This window comes from Corvus brachyrhynchos, unplaced genomic scaffold (assembly GCF_000691975.1).
Source record: "Corvus brachyrhynchos isolate BGI_N302 unplaced genomic scaffold, ASM69197v1 scaffold407, whole genome shotgun sequence".
Lineage (NCBI taxonomy): Eukaryota > Metazoa > Chordata > Aves > Passeriformes > Corvidae > Corvus > Corvus brachyrhynchos.
This window is the reverse complement of record NW_008239056.1, coordinates 1,315,767-1,331,256: the sequence shown is the minus strand read 5'-3', so window position 1 is coordinate 1,331,256 and position 15,490 is coordinate 1,315,767. Positions and strand designations below refer to the sequence as shown.

Sequence of the window (15,490 nt, the reverse complement as noted above, 5' to 3'; positions counted from 1 at the left end):
TCCATGTACCTGCTTTCATTAGGCTCTACAATGGCTTCTGTTGTCACATTTTCTGTACATGCTTTGGCTCCAGAGTGTGAAGGGTTGTTGTGCCTTCCCTCCCTGGCTGCAGGGGCTCATTTGATAACCGCGATGTGGCAGTGAAGAGGATTCTCCCTGAGTGCTTCAGCTTCGCAGACCGGGAGGTGCAGCTGCTGCGCGAGTCCGACGAGCACCCGAACGTGATCCGCTACTTCTGCACGGAGAGGGACCGGCAGTTCCAGTACATTGCCATTGAGCTGTGTGCTGCCACCCTACAGGAGGTGACCCACAGAACTGGGAACATCTTCTTCCTGGAAGGCCTTCACTTCCCTTGAGCTTAAGTTGCTGAAGTGCCTGATGCAGGAGATGTTCCATTTACTCCCACTGCCACCTCTGTAACAATTACACAATCCTAGAACAGGGGTGTTTTCAAACCTTTAGGAAGACATCCCTAACCCTGGACTGATTTATGGACAGAAGCTGTTGTCCTTTGATTTTTAACTTCTTGTGAAGGACTCCCTTCTAGTCATCCTCCCCCTCCTACCATGCAGACTTTGAAGACTCTGTTCTTCTTTCTGGAGCACAGTGCTATACAGAATTCTCTCTCTGAATGAGACTTCAGAGATCATCACCTTCAGCCAAAAAAAGGCTCTTTGCTGTGTGTTACCAGCTAGCACAATTTACCCAGTCTCATCTTTTTGGGACGGTGAAGTGCATGGATTTATTATTTATGCAGCCTCTAAGCAGTGCTGTGGCTGACTCTCCTGGTTCTCTGTTGCAGTATGTTGAGCAGAAGGCCTTCAGCCACCATGGCTTACAACCCATCACTCTCCTGCAGCAGACGACATCTGGGCTGGCTTACCTGCACTCCCTGAGTATTGGTAAGAATGCCTCTCCTTTCAGGACTGGAGGGAGGACTACATCTTCTTAATTGGAAAAAGAAGAGACACTGGCCTGGTACTGGTCTGTTCACGTGGCCTCTTGTAAGGTGTCCATGCCTATGGCAGGGGAGTTGGAATGAGACGGTCTTTAAGGTCCCTTTGAACCCAAACCATTCCATGGTTTTATGATTTGACATTGGCCTTGTCCCTGCAACATTCTGCAGCCCCAGAGTACTAAAGCAAGTCCTTACTGTTGGTACAGGGTGCTGAAGTTTTTAGATAGGAGTAATATAAAACATGATGGAATAAAAAAATGAGCCTCTACCAACAACAATCATTGGAAGTTATGACTTTGGTTTAATGAATGGTGGTTCAGCCTTGTGAAAGGTTCATTTAAAAATTTACAAAGATTGTTGGGAGTGCCTGAGTGGATAAGTGGATGTTTGTAACAGTTCACAGGGACCTGAAGCCCCACAACATCCTCATCTCGATGCCCAACGCTCACGGGAAAGTCAAAGCCATGATTTCAGACTTCGGGCTGTGCAAGAAGCTGGCCGTGGGCAGGCACAGCTTCAGCCGCCGCTCGGGTGTGCCGGGCACCGAAGGCTGGATTGCCCCAGAGATGCTGAGTGAAGACTGCAAAGAGAACCCTGTAAGTCCTCGCCCTTCCCAGGCTGCCCACGAGCAGGCCAGATCCTACCATAGGCAGCACTTGGTGCCTGGGCCTCCAGGCTGCCTTGCAGCTCAAATGTACAAGTCTGAAAATTTCCTTCTGCTCTCAGATGCAAAATAACCACCCTGTGACAATCAGAGCTTTCAAGGGGAAAAGACGTTACTGCTATTGAAGGCTGTTTCTTTGCAGACGTACACGGTGGACATCTTTTCAGCTGGCTGTGTCTTCTATTATGTGGTGTCTGAAGGTGGCCATCCCTTTGGCAAGTCCCTGCAGCGGCAAGCCAACATCCTGCTGGGAGCATACAGCCTGGAGGCTTTGGATGCAGGGAGGCATGGTAAGGACTGCACTGCAGGGATCAGTGAGCGACCCAGCCTGTTAAACACCAACACCCAGGACAGAAACAAGGCCCACAAGAGAGGAGACTTGTACTCCTCAGGTCCTCCTGAAGTAGAGGGCCTAAAGTTCTCAGAGTTAGTGCCCCAGAGCATTTCTGGAATACACAATTTGGAACCCTGCAATCTTGATTGTGAAGTTATTTCCTGTATTTAAAGGGTGAGAGAGAGCTGAACTTTGATATTCTTAGTCTTTGATATTCTTTCTGTTGGTTGCCCAGCACATCTGTGAGGGCAGCACTTGAACTAGCAGGACAGGAGGAAGTAGAGACCAGAATGAATTTCTGAAGTACAAAATTAAAAAATTTTACATTTCACTACAGCGTAGAGAAAATAAAAGAGAGAGAAGAGTAGAGAAAACGTAGAGAAAATGAAAGAAGTAAGAACGTAGAGAAAATAAAAGAAGTAAATTTCCCCACACCCTCTTCCTTACAGAAGACATTGTTGCTCATGATTTAATAGAGCAGATGATCAACATGGACCCTCAGAAACGGCCGTCTGCCAGCTGTGTTCTCAAACACCCCTTCTTTTGGAGTCTAGAAAAACAGCTCCAGTTCTTTCAGGTTTGTGATGACCTTTGCTCTCCTCTCAGATCTCAGGGCTCCTGTAGACTTTCTTCAGGTCTTGAATTCAGTCTCTCTTTTGTGCCTGTTTGAGGTCATAGAATCCACAGCCTTAGTGTGAGGAGTGAGGCAGCCCAGCTGTAATAGCTGGGTGTAGCTCCTAAGCAATTGGCTTAGTCTTACAGCAGATCTTTCCCAGGGGGCCAGAACTGATGTTACCAAGGTCCATTGGTGAAAAGAAGGTCTCCTCTAGCAGCTGCAGTACCCACAGAGAACGTGGCCAGGAGGGTTTTCAAGAACAGGAGTGAACATGCACTCAATCCTGATGTGGGGTGGGAAGTAGCTGAGGACTTGAGATCCTTTCCAGCCTTACCTTCTCCTCTGTGCTAAAAAGGCTTTGGCAAAGGGTGAAACAAATCATCTCGGAAACTTCTGTATCCATTCCCAAGCACTGTCTTGGAGTGACGTGCAATTCTAACTTTATTACCAGGACAGGCTGGTAATAAATAATTGGCCAGAAGCAGCAATTTGAAAATATTGTGAAAAGCTTGGAAATAAAACTAGAAATAATCTGAATGTCTCTTCCAGGATGTTAGTGACCGGATAGAGAAAGAATCTTTAGATGGTCCAATAGTCAAGCAATTAGAAAGAGGTGGAAGAGAAGTGGTGAAAATGGACTGGAGAGAGCACATCACTGTTCCTCTTCAGACAGGTAATGGACAACATTTTATCAGAGTGGGAATTACCTGCTATTCCCAGTTTGCTGGGACAGGAAAGTGAGGATAACACTGTCTCAGTTCTGGCACATCACTGTTACTTGCCAGTAAAGCATTTCTTCAAATTCAAGTATGTGTTTATATACTAAAACACACCTAGGATCTGTGGCTGCAGACACACACCCCAGCACCAAAAACTGCATCACAACACAAAAAAAAACTTGTTTCTCTTGCAGATCTTCGAAAATTCAGATCCTATAAAGGTGGCTCTGTCCGGGACCTTCTGAGGGCAATGAGAAATAAGGTAAAGGAGTCTTTTCTTCATGCACTCTCTGGTCCCGCCTCTGGCTGCTGTTGTTGCCAGCCTGTGTCAGACACTGGTTTAGGTATTGAACTCCTTTACGAGAAACCAATAGGAGGTTACTGTTTCCAGGAACACCAACAGCTTTGTTTGCAAGAGGCTCCTGAACAAACCCTCTGACTGAGCTTTTCCTCTTCTGTTTTCCTCCACAGAAGCACCATTACAGGGAGCTGCCTCCTGAAGTGCAGGAGACCCTGGGCTCCATCCCAGATGATTTTGTGTGTTACTTTACAGCTCGTTTCCCTCGCCTGCTCCTGCACACCTACCACGCTATGCACATCTGTTGCCATGAAAGACTCTTCCAGCATTACTATGCTGAGGACTTTGCAGAGCTGAGCCTTACAGGAGACATGGTTTGAGAGGAGAGGGATGGAGCTTTCCTCTCTGGGACCAACATTCCAAGCACAGGCCTACCCTTAGCAGGGAAAAGTGGGATCAAAGAGCTGAATTCTCTCTCTTTGAAGAAACCAAGCTTCCAAAAAGTGCCTTGTACCTGTGCCTGTGCTGGATCAGGACATAGTGAAGCCCAGGGTGTGAATGGTAAAGTTTGAACCCTGGGGATGGAGTTACTGACTCCAAGGCAGTTTTCAAGACTGTGGAAATGAAGAGCAACAGCTGGATATAACCATCACCCAATATCCCTGTACTGTATGTGATTTTGTAATGGATGTGTTTTACTACTACCAAAAAAAAAAAAAATTCTAATTCAGTGATTGAAATCATATAATTACTCGGGACTGGGATGTGCAAAAGGAGCCCTTTGGTTGTAGCAAATCATCCGAACCTGCCATTGCACTGCTGCCACATTAGGCATTAGGCACACCACAGTGATTGCAAAGGGAATCATTCACAATTATCCAAAAAATGGTATGAAAGTACCATTTCTGTTTAATCAGTACTACCCTGGAAAATTAGTCCCTCATACTTGAGCAGAAACAATGAAGTTTTAAAAAATACTGACTTGAAACATCAAGTCAAGGTTTACCTACTCTGAAAATAAGCCTTGTTGTTTAACATCAACCAGTATCCACAGAAGAGCTTGAACAGTCCTCAACTCACAGTATGAGAACAGATCTGCACAAGTATCTGCAGCAAACACCAATGGCAGCTGAGAGCTGCCTGTGACTCATCAACTGCAAATGTCTCAAGGGGTAAGAAAAGGCCACAGCTACAGGGCCAGGGGTGAGACAGTCCTGGGAAAAAGGACATGAATCAAGAGCTGTTCAGAGAAGTGAAATCAGGGCAGTGTTTAAGGGGTGCCACAGAGCTGTAAAACCCCATTTTCTGTATGTGTGGGCTGGTAATTCCATCCATGGGAGCCTGTGTGGTTAAAGATGCAGTATTTCTTTACATTGGCCCTGAAGCTGTGACAAAGCATCACATGTGCTAGGATGAAGAAATGCTGAATGCTAATGTAGCTGGGGTGTTCTTTTACAATATATTTATTTAATGTATTTATATTTATTTAATTTTTACTACAAAGTGGTATCAAATCCAAGTGGTACAAGTATGAAGCATGCCAAATCAGTCTTAATCAGTTTAGTGTTTATATTTAATCATCAGATAACAACTCGAAGAGGAAAGTGATACTGCATCTTTCAATGGAATTGAAGGCGAAATTACAAAGTGGGAATGTGTATGACTGTGCCATTGTGTCTTAAATAAATTATTGCCAGTAATATGTATGATGGGGTATGTACAGCTACTTTTCTGGAGATACTTTACAGGATGTTTTTTTCCTACTTTTACAAAGTGAGAGCAATTTACCTAAGATGCCAAACTCTGCAGGTTACATGTTTCTAAAGCTTGAAAACATAATGATAATTTTACCTAAAAAGATTCAAAGCCTATTTAATATTTTTGTATTTCTCATGTAAAGGTCTTTTATAAATCTACTAAATAAAGACTTGTACTCAGATTAAAACCCCACAGCTTTTAGTGACAATGTGTGCCCAGGGAACCCAGCAGGCCTGGTGCTCTCAGAGCTGTCAGAACTGAGTGGGGGAGGAGACAAGGCCTGCAGCAGCCCTGTCCTGCCTCCCTGGGGAAGGGACGTGCCTGGTTTTTGGTGCCTGGTTTTTGAGCCTACTCAACTCGTTGCCTGCCTCTTGATCCAACAGAGGATGCAGGAATTGTTCGGGTGGGGGGGAGCACTGAGCCTCCCTGAAGGCCCAGGAGCCTCGTTTGTTACTCTGACAGTCCCCAGGCACCAGCCACCTCCAGTCTGGTGGCTGAGGCAAGTGCACAGGTGAGAGAAAATGGCAGGAATTTGTGCTGCTAAGATAAAGATCAAATGGTTTTCGTGAAACTGAGCTGATAACAGATCACGTGTTTTACAGGAAACAGAAAGTCACTAAGACAGTTCTGTGTGCAGCACAGCCTTCCTGGGCCCCAGTGGCAGAGGGCCTGGGCTAAGGAGCCTCTTGTGCTCTATTAACTACCCTGCCAACCTCTCCACTACTTACTTGGTGAGGAGGCCTGGAGTGAGTAGGTAGCTAATACAGAGGGCAGTAAGTGAGGTGGATCTAAAACTTTAAAATTAAAAAAAAAGAATAAATATATCCCACACCCCATCCTGACAGCTGGTTTTGGTGAGGCTAGGCTGCTGGATTGTAACGGCAGCACCACGCAGCAGAAGCACTGCTGCGAAGGGGGTGGAGACTGGATGGCTCACCAGAAATGTTTGTCTAAAGCAGTTTCCCCTTTTTTATTTCCGGAATAATTTTCAAGAGACCCGCAGGAGCTGCAGAACACCCACAGTGCTCATACTGCTGCCCGTGCAGAGCCTGGCACCCAAGTGTTGGAGCACCTTCCCTCCCTTCCTCCTATGGAAACTCCCTGCAGGCAGGACAGCACTGGAGACACTCGGCAAGGTAAGCCCTCCGTGCGCTGCGGGCCATTCAGCCCGGCGGGTTACTTTACTGGTAGCAGGCTCAACGAAAAGTGAGGATGTCCCTCCACTGCCACCCACCCAGCTCTGTCCCCCCGGCCACCCCACTGGGGTAGGAGCTGCTCGGCAGCACTACATGGGACTGTCTGAGAGCTCAGAGACGTGGGAGCGAGGCGCAGACAGCTCTGCCCCCAGCCCCGCAGCTGCACCCCCTCGCTGCCCAGCCGTGCAGCCCAGAGTAGCCAGAGCCCACTGGAGCACAAACCCGGTGCCACCGACTAGCACCCGACTGCTGCTAGAACCAGGAGGGATCAGGGACCCCCGGGCCCCCTCCAGCCGCGCCTCCCCAGCCCTGCCCCCGCTCTGCTCAGCCTCCATTCCAGTTTCGATTCCCCGGCAAGGCTTTTTGCTCTGAAACGCTTCCTGACGTCAGCTGTTACAGCGGGCTGGGGCGGAGAGACAGGCGCGGAACGGGATTCACCACAAGCCGACCCACTGTACAAGCCCAGCCATGGGAGGCGGCCAAAGGCTCTAAAAGACCAGTATTTCAGAGCCATTTTAGCCCCCTTTCTCGGGGAAAGCTGCACCAAGTGTCAATGGAAATCAGTCTCCCACCCTTTTTATAACCAGCCTGTTTACACTTACGCTGAGGGATGTCTTACAGCTACAGCACATCTGGGCAGTCCTGTAACAGGCTCCCCCTTAGAGCCACCTGCTCACACGAAAGTTACAGCCATGCTGGTGCCTCAGCCCCCCAAGGCTTGCACAGGGCTGACCAGGTGCAAAAAAGCTTAATGTGCACTTGTTGGTTTTTTCCAGCATACCCTATTCTCCCAGAACCAGTATCTCCCCAAACCACTACCTTCTGCTGAGCTCACCTCCTGCCAAGCCATAGTCCCAGGGACTGAGCACTCGTCTCCTTCCCCCAGTAACACCTTTACACTTGCGGATATTGTGGAGACCTTGACCAGCTGCACTGGTGGCTGCTCCTTTTACACTTGCTGGTGCTGTTTAGCACCACGAGCTGCAGGGGTGGAGCTGGCTGAGCTACTGCACCAGCTGAACCAGAGAGTTGAGCCCCCACACCACAGTAAGAGAAGAAACACCACCATCACAGTGCACCTTTTACTGTGACCCCTGGTGTCCAGGCTCGTGGATGGTTATTGCTGACTGTGAATGTCTCATATCTCTGCTGTCACACTGAGCAGTGTATTTAACCCATTCCTCTTGCAGTACAGAACTGGCTGTCCCTGCAGCCAACCCCTGAAATGGAGGCTGGGCACAAGAAGGATGTCACAACTCAGGCGAGGACACCCCATTAAACAGAAAACCTTCTGCTGGGTTGGGCAGTGAGTTAACTGCTTCTTGGAAATTTTGGTAAGCACCAGAACAGATGTGGGAAAAGAGAAGGAGCAGGGGAGAGTATACCCACCAAAGAAGGGAGGGAGAAAAGGGAGTGTGAAGGAACAAAAGGCAGGGAGAGTGAGAAAAAGCAATAAAAAGCAAGAGATAGAACCTGGGGGATACAGTGGTGGTGGGCCTCCTTTTCTCCAGTACATATTTCTTTTGAAAGAGCTGTTAGGCTCAGCTGTCAGCACAAGCTTCTCCAGCAACCCCTCCTATTTCCTTCACATTCGTGTGTCAGAGGCAGGAGCAGCTGCCTTCACACAGGCACACAGAAACAGCATAGCTGGCAAGAACAGGCTTTTAGAGGTACAGAAATGACCTTGGACCAAAAAGGTGAGGAGGAAGTTGGGAAAATAGAATACCAAAGTCAGCTTGAACTAACACAGGAACATTAACTGTAAATCTGAAGACTTATTTTTTCCCCCTCTAGGGTTTTGTTCACTAACAGCAGGATTTCCCTCACCAAAGACAATGGGTATGTATTGCTTTCAGAAAATTTGTATTTTATATGTAGCAATTTACTTTTTAATATCTGCATTTGAAGGATTCATCTCTAGTGGGGAACTAATCAGTACTCCTATCATCATCTTAGGGTTTGTATTGATGCTATCTTCCTTTAGCAGAAAATAATCAGACTCAAGTGGGTAAATAATCTACCCAAACCTGTCCAGTTTATGGAATCCAGTCCTGCCAATTCCCATAAACCTTATCACATCATTCCCTGCAAAAAACCATTCTGAGTTATTTCCTTGACTGCCTTTGAGGATAATTTCCAAGTCTCCTTCCTAGTTTCCTGCTTTGCTGATTTATTAGTCTTGCACCACTGTTTAGAACTGCTTCTGATTAAGGATACTTTGTCCTCAGAACTGACATACTTGAGAAATTAAGACCTGCTCTCTCACTGTGACTGGTAGAAAGAAAATAATCTAACATTCAGCATGGCCAAACAAAGATTAGTTTGTATTAGTTATATGTAATTTTAACTTCTAGATTACAAAACATTACCTGTGAATGAATGGGATGAGAACCATGTAAAATGTTGGCTGGAGTCTACTGGAATCAAGAAGGAGTACGTAGATAAACTATATGCAGAAGAAGTGACAGGCCCAGCACTAATAGAACTGGATGAGTCTTTCCTCAAAGACATAGGAATGAAGAAAGGCCAAATCCAGATCTTAATCCACAAGAGAGATGACCTTCTGCAGCTCCAGGACAAGGCACAGCAAGCGGAGGACTCCAGCAGCAAAACACCCGACAGAACAGATGCACAAACAGGCCCAGCCAGAGCCAGCAACACCCCCGCCCAGGGCACAGCAATTGGAGGCAGCTCTGGTGCTGTGGGTACAACCAGCAGCAAGAACACAGCTCCTACTTCTGGCAAGAGGCAAAGAAGCAGCAAGAAATCCCAGCTTCAAAGTTCTGATGAAGTTTTAGAGCTCAGAAACTGTCGGCCATTTAGAAGTCAGGATACTGATTTCAAATACATGAAAGACACAGTTCTTGCTCCAGAATCAGGAGTCAGTGATTTAATAATTCCTTGCCATGAATACAAATCTTTTGCCATTGCTGCAGAACTGAACAAATATCAAGTGCAGTCAAAATTTGCCTCTGAAGTGATACGATTTGCTTCAGCCTGCATGAACATTCGAACAAATGGCACCATCCATTTTGGTGTCATGGACAGTGTTGAGGACAAGGGCTGGAAACATGGACAGATTGTTGGCATAAAGGTCAAAAACCGAGAAGACTTTGTTGATGCACTGGATTATATAGAAAAGTGCTTTTGCAATGATTTACAAGAAGTTGCAAGAAAATGTATTCACCCACCTGTGTTTGTTGAAGTGATTTCAAAAGACTCTCAGGAACAAAGATTTGTAGTGGAGGTTGACATTGAACCAACATTCAGCTTGGTAAAGAAGAATTGTTTTGAAGTTTATTTACCAAAATACAACGAAAGCAGCCAGAAGGTGATCCTGACCAAAGAACCAGCTCTCTACCAGAGATTAGGAGCAAAGTCTGAACCTGTGCAGCGCAACAAACTCACTGCTTTCATTCAGGCTGTGCCAGACAGGGACACTCAAAGAGAAAGAGCTGAGCTCTCCAGCAAACAAGTACCTACAGAAATACCTCAAGATTTAGGAAGAAAGTTATCAATTCTATTAAATGATGGCAAAAGCTACATGGATGATTCCCTACGGTACATCCTTGTCACAAACAGCTGTGAACAGGACAATCTGAATTACATCAACTTTTTAATGCACTTGAACATTTTCTGTGTCTTTGACTTTGATGAACATTCTAATGTGTCAGGACTGTACAGCAAGTACAAAGAGCACCATGAAACAAGTTCTTATTTTTTACAGGATTTTTTCAAAGAAATTAAGACTGATAATTCTCCCTCTCAGAAACTGTTTGATCAGACCAGCTGGATATTCTGCAATGGGCGCAGTGACTTCCTTGGGGATGAAAAACCTTGTGATGAAAATACATGGATTAGAACAAAAAAAAAATACCTGAAGAAAGTAATTACTTGTATCTGTGAGGAAATTCTGCCGGAGCGCTCTTTCATTGTGCTTTTTCTATTGCTATCACCAGTGCAGAAACCACTTGTGGACACTTTTCAGGAATTCTATACAGAGATGAATGGCATGGAGTACATCATCTGCATTGCAGAGTCCAGAGAAAATTACAGAAAGTGGGCTAATCTAGCTCAGGAATCCTGCAGCATTGAGACACTAGAACAATGCAGTATTGTGGGTATGAAGCTCAGTCATGTAGATGCCACCATCCAATCAATGCTGCCTTCTACAGCCCAACCCAGACACCTGCCAGCTTCCACTGGAGGGGTGTGTACACTTCCCTTGCGGGAAGAAGAGAAACTGTATTCCCTAGAAATCCTTTGTGCTGACCAATGTGATGATATCAAATTAAATCTTTGGACTGAAAAACAAAAACAAGAAATAGAACAAAATTTTTACCGCGGGAGAAAAATCATGTGGGAAAACTTGTGGCTTGCTGATAAAAAACTCTGTGGGGATATCATTGAACGTGAAGCATGCACGGAGGCAAGCAAACTCTTGGACGGCATTTTGCGAGGAAGTGGACAAAATTATTCTGTGGCTAAACTAAAGATATTTCACCATCCTGGAAGCGGTGGAAGCACAATAGCACGGCAAGTTCTATGGAAAAGCAGAAAGCGTTTTAGATGTGCTGTTATCAAGACCTCATATTCACCTTCAACTGTTTGTAACCATGTGCTTGCACTTAGAGATTATGAAGAAAAGGAAATCACTCACTGTTTTCCTGTGCTGCTCCTGATCGAAGATTATGATGATGAGTACTTTGAAGAACTACAGATTGAGTTAATGGAGGCTGTAGCAACCAGGAAAATGAATACCTCCAGACCTTACTTCATCCTTATGTGCTGTAGACGATGCAATGACCCTGAAAGGCTTTGCAAGGCTTCTCCACTGGACACAGTTGCTGTCACTCACAAGCTGACAGAGTCAGAGAAAAATCTGTTCAACACTAAACTTGAAAAACTGAAGCAGAAAGATGTCAAACCGGAATTCATACTTACGTTTGTGCTGATGTGTGAGGAGTTCAATAAAACGTACGTGTCAGACTTGGTAGCGCACATACTGCATGGCATTGACCCTTCCTCTCGTGACACCTGCTTGATGCGTTACGTGGCTCTGCTCAACTGTTATGTACCCAATTCATACGTTTCACTGTCACACTGTGAGGCTTTTCTGGGGCTGGGGGCATATACAGAGAGTAAAGCAAGGGCATACGATTTCAAACATCGCTTGAGTGAACAAGCAAGAATGATTTTTATTGAGCTAAGGGAAAGTACTACTTATATTTCATCTGTCCGGATAATACATTGCCTGGTTGCAAAAGAAATTCTGCATCAGCTTTCAGGGAATCAATCACTAAGTCAACTTGCAACAACTCTTCTTCAGGAAAAGATACTCTTTGAAAACAGATTTGGACGTGAAGAATTCATAAAGTTTATCAGACATCTGTTTATTCGACGTGATAAAAGAAGCAGGGGTGACAATACCGATACTCTCTTTTCCCCATTCATTGAACATGTGTGTGAAGCTGAAGACTGTGAAAAAGCTATTGCTGTTTTAAAAGCTGCATATGAACTCCTTGGAAAAGATCCATTTTTTGCCCAGCAGCTTGCCAGACTAAATTACAGCAACGAAAAATTTGAAGATGCAAAATACTGGGCACAGGTCGCAAAATCTCATTTGCCAACTGATTCTTATATTTTGGATACAGAAGGTCAAGTCTACAGGAAATGGTTTAGCTTCACTGTGGATAAAATGACAGAGGAGGACACCCCTGAAAGGATCACTGAGAAGATAGAGATTGCTCTTAAAGCTATGAAATGCTTCAGGGCTGCACAGCGGGCTGCAAAGGAAGAACGTGAAATTATGAACAACGCTGGCTATTTTGGAGAAGTAGAAGTAGGTTGTCGCCTTCTTCGATTTTTGTCCACACTCCCTGTATTCCACAGAAGTCCAGAGGGGGAATATACTGAGCTTGTGAAATACCTCACCACAGACTACATTCCTGAAGACATAAAAAGAACATGGGGAACACTTCACTCCCGCTTAAAAGGCTTGCGCCAGAACCTGTACAATGCTCTGGAATGGATTTCAGAAGAACTAAGTTATTTCCAAACAGATAAAAACCAAGAGAAGGATGATGAAAATGATGATAAGGAAGAACAAATTTATAATCCCAGAAAATGGCTGAAAAGACAGTCAGAGGTATACGCTAAATTTTTTATCTCAACATCCCTTATTGATGACAGCAACAATGGTCCTGAAACTCAGCTCATGAGACGTATGAATATTTATAGGAGTGGTGGAGGAAATGTCACCAATATCCTGTCATTCTTAACAGATAAGAAAGAGAACAGGTCAGCTGAAAAGCTAGAAAGGATCCTTAGTTTCTATCCAGAAAACCCGCTAAGGAACAGGCTAGAGGACAACGATCTGATCAATTATATTTTGAGCCACATCACATTAGCCTGCTTAACACCAGGATCAGCCAAACTCCTTCCGCTGCCAACTCTGCGTGAGCTCAGTCTAAGATTTTTCAAAGGAAAACGACCATTTCCAGCAAGTGCCTTTTTTTTGCTCACCTTGCTGTACTGGCCAGATGAGGCATTAGATAAAGAGCCTAATCCAGATAAAGATGAAATTTTAACTTCAGCCCTTCAAACCCTGAAACGCTTATATGACATCAAAATGAAAGATGTTCCTACCAGAAAGAAAAGAATCTACACCCATTTTTTTCTGGGAAAAGGTTATGGCTTAAGTAAGATTGTGCACAAAACTAAAATTGATAAATTGATGGTGGGATCCTTAGATGAAAGGAGAATGAAGTGGCTGCATGGAACCGTATGGAATATTTCCATAATTCGTGACAATCTCAAAAGAGTTTCTGGCTGGACCAAGGACAGAAATTTATTTATACGTGGTCACGTGAAGGAGCTCCGTATCTTGCCACTCCATCATGAATCAGTGCCCGCTGGAAATGAAAATGTGACCTTTTATTTAGGCTTTTCATTTAATGGCCTTGTTGCTTTCAATATTGAGGTTGAAAATGATCCAGCTATCAGAAGAACATAAGGTATGCAGTACATTACCGTATGCACTGTGCTCTTAAAATGTACAGCACTGGAACTGTCCACTCTCACATTTAAAACTAAAAGTGGACTGCCCTGGGTAAACACCAGGCAACAAGAAAATCAGAGTTAACAACTATAATAGTGACAAAATAACTAAAAAATTTTGAAACTACTTGTAAAAGTGTACTTAGAGTCAAGCCTTTGATAGTTTTGGAGTCACAGAAAGCAAGGTTTCAAACCAAAGACAACAGTCAATTTCTTTCTTCTCACCTCATAGATTAGGATTTGTGGTTAATTTCTGTGTAGTCTTGATCAGTAAAAGAATTTGTCCAGTGTAACTACATTTTTGCTCCTGAATCAGCAACAGAAAAGTGAACTCACACCACATACGCAGCTCTGGCTGTAACATACTTTGCTCTCTGACACATACCATGTATGAAATACAACTACCAACTGCAAAGCCAGGGTCAGTATAGAAGCAATTTTACAGCTGACTTTGCAAACATCAGGACTGACAAAAAAGAGGTCTCAAATTCTGTGTAACTCCTGCATTGCTTCTCTGTGCAAACATTACTTTACTAGACATATTTGTATCTAGGGTGGGGTGCAGAGACCTGTGAGCAGAGATATGGATGACATAAAAGATTATTTGTAAGCACTGTTATGTGTTTCATAGTCCAAGCAATTCCTGCACTTGGTGAAATGATTTTGCATTATCATCCAAGGAATGCCAGAGTACAGAACTCAAATCTGTCTGTAACATACATCCATGATTTGAAAAATGCAAAGTTTTTCAGTGCTGTGTTTGCAACCATGATGTCACATTCAGCTTCTAATAACAAAAGTGCTTGTTGTTGGAGTTTCACACTGTTTGATGTAAGATACTGTGACTAAAATTGCCTAAAAAACTGTCATGTAACTTGTTTTAATCTAATAAATATCTTTTATGAAGAATTACCATTTCTCTGTGAGCTTTATTACCCTTCCTGAGGATGTATTTCCAACAGTAGCTAGGTATGATTTGCTTTTCCAACTGCAGCCAAGATCTGGGCACAGCCAAAAACTCTAAAAGGAATTGCAAGCCATAGTGAATTCAGAAGAAAGAGGATGAAACCAAAGACTATTGTCTAATTCAAGCCTTCACATTCTGGCCTCAGGTAGCAGAAATAATTGCCAGAAGCAAGAGAGCTGAAGGATCAGAGAAATCCCCCTCTGCTCCCCAGCCCCAATGCAGGGGACAGGAGTATGTTTGAAAAGGGCAAAGGCAGCTTTCCCAAGTCTAGCCTGGGGCATTAGGATGGCTTCAACACGGAGCAGAAATAGGATATGCAAACTTACTGAAAAGCACAGGAATGAAAAACAAAGCATTGACTGCTCACTAGATGTAGAACCTGCTCAAATGCTGTGGCAGAGGCAAAGACTTAGTTTTTTAAAAGAAACTGTTACCACGATGAAAAATTACAGCCACCTTGGCCAGGAGGGTCTGTCTTGTAACTTGTTTTCTGCCTGCACACACCCAACTAGATTCTGCAGATAGCAGTGCTTTGCCCTGTAACCCACATATGCTTGAGTCTTGTCTTTGAGGCATAAATAGGGGTCTTGCTTTTCAAATATGCCCACTTCTACCTGTAAGAAATTAAGTTTAGATTCAAACTCTTTACTTCATCCCGCCCAGCCCTACAGGAAAAAAAAAAAACCAAAACAAGTTTTAGAGAAAAAGTGTAAACTTACAGATTAAATCTTGGGGGCCCACGTTGCAAAAACAACCAGATAAGGCTCACAGGGCAGCAAGTACAGACCCACCCTTCCTACCAGTCATGTTCACACTGGCAGGGCTCCAACCTGTCAGGCAACACACAACTGCCCTTGCTCTAACCAGCTTTTAGTACAAAGTAGTTCTCAAATGCCCCTCAGATTCCCCTGGAGGGGAAAG

The 15,490-nt window shown here is 44.5% G+C and overlaps 2 protein-coding genes across 8 annotated transcripts in view; both read left to right on the top strand.

The window, feature by feature from the left end:
- Positions 1-5,539, top strand: part of ERN1 (endoplasmic reticulum to nucleus signaling 1) — a 33,941-nt gene extending 28,402 nt beyond the window's left edge. For all 6 annotated transcript variants that reach the window (XM_017739134.1, XM_017739135.1, XM_017739136.1 and 3 more), the window contains 8 exons: positions 113-302; positions 803-902; positions 1,355-1,554; positions 1,765-1,912; positions 2,406-2,533; positions 3,122-3,245; positions 3,486-3,553; positions 3,763-5,539. In XM_017739134.1, the coding sequence (XP_017594623.1) occupies positions 113-302; positions 803-902; positions 1,355-1,554; positions 1,765-1,912; positions 2,406-2,533; positions 3,122-3,245; positions 3,486-3,553; positions 3,763-3,969 (1,165 nt within the window). In that variant the 3' untranslated portion in view covers positions 3,970-5,539. The remainder of the gene's footprint in view (positions 1-112; positions 303-802; positions 903-1,354; positions 1,555-1,764; positions 1,913-2,405; positions 2,534-3,121; positions 3,246-3,485; positions 3,554-3,762) is intronic.
- A 92-nt stretch (positions 5,540-5,631) lies between these two features.
- On the top strand, positions 5,632-15,266 carry LOC103619110 (sterile alpha motif domain-containing protein 9-like). Of its 2 annotated transcripts, XM_017739131.1 has the most exons (5): positions 5,632-6,078; positions 6,341-6,483; positions 7,734-7,877; positions 8,338-8,382; positions 8,898-14,514. In XM_017739131.1, exons 4-5 carry the CDS (start codon positions 8,379-8,381, stop codon positions 13,556-13,558), a joined length of 4,665 nt encoding a protein of 1,554 aa, XP_017594620.1. In that variant the 5' UTR covers positions 5,632-6,078; positions 6,341-6,483; positions 7,734-7,877; positions 8,338-8,378; the 3' UTR covers positions 13,559-14,514. The 2 variants fall into 2 exon arrangements, with proteins under 2 accessions (XP_017594620.1, XP_017594619.1); XM_017739130.1 differs by lacking the exon at positions 5,632-6,078 and having other exon boundaries at positions 6,308-6,483; positions 8,898-15,266.
- Positions 15,267-15,490: the final 224 nt, after the last annotated feature.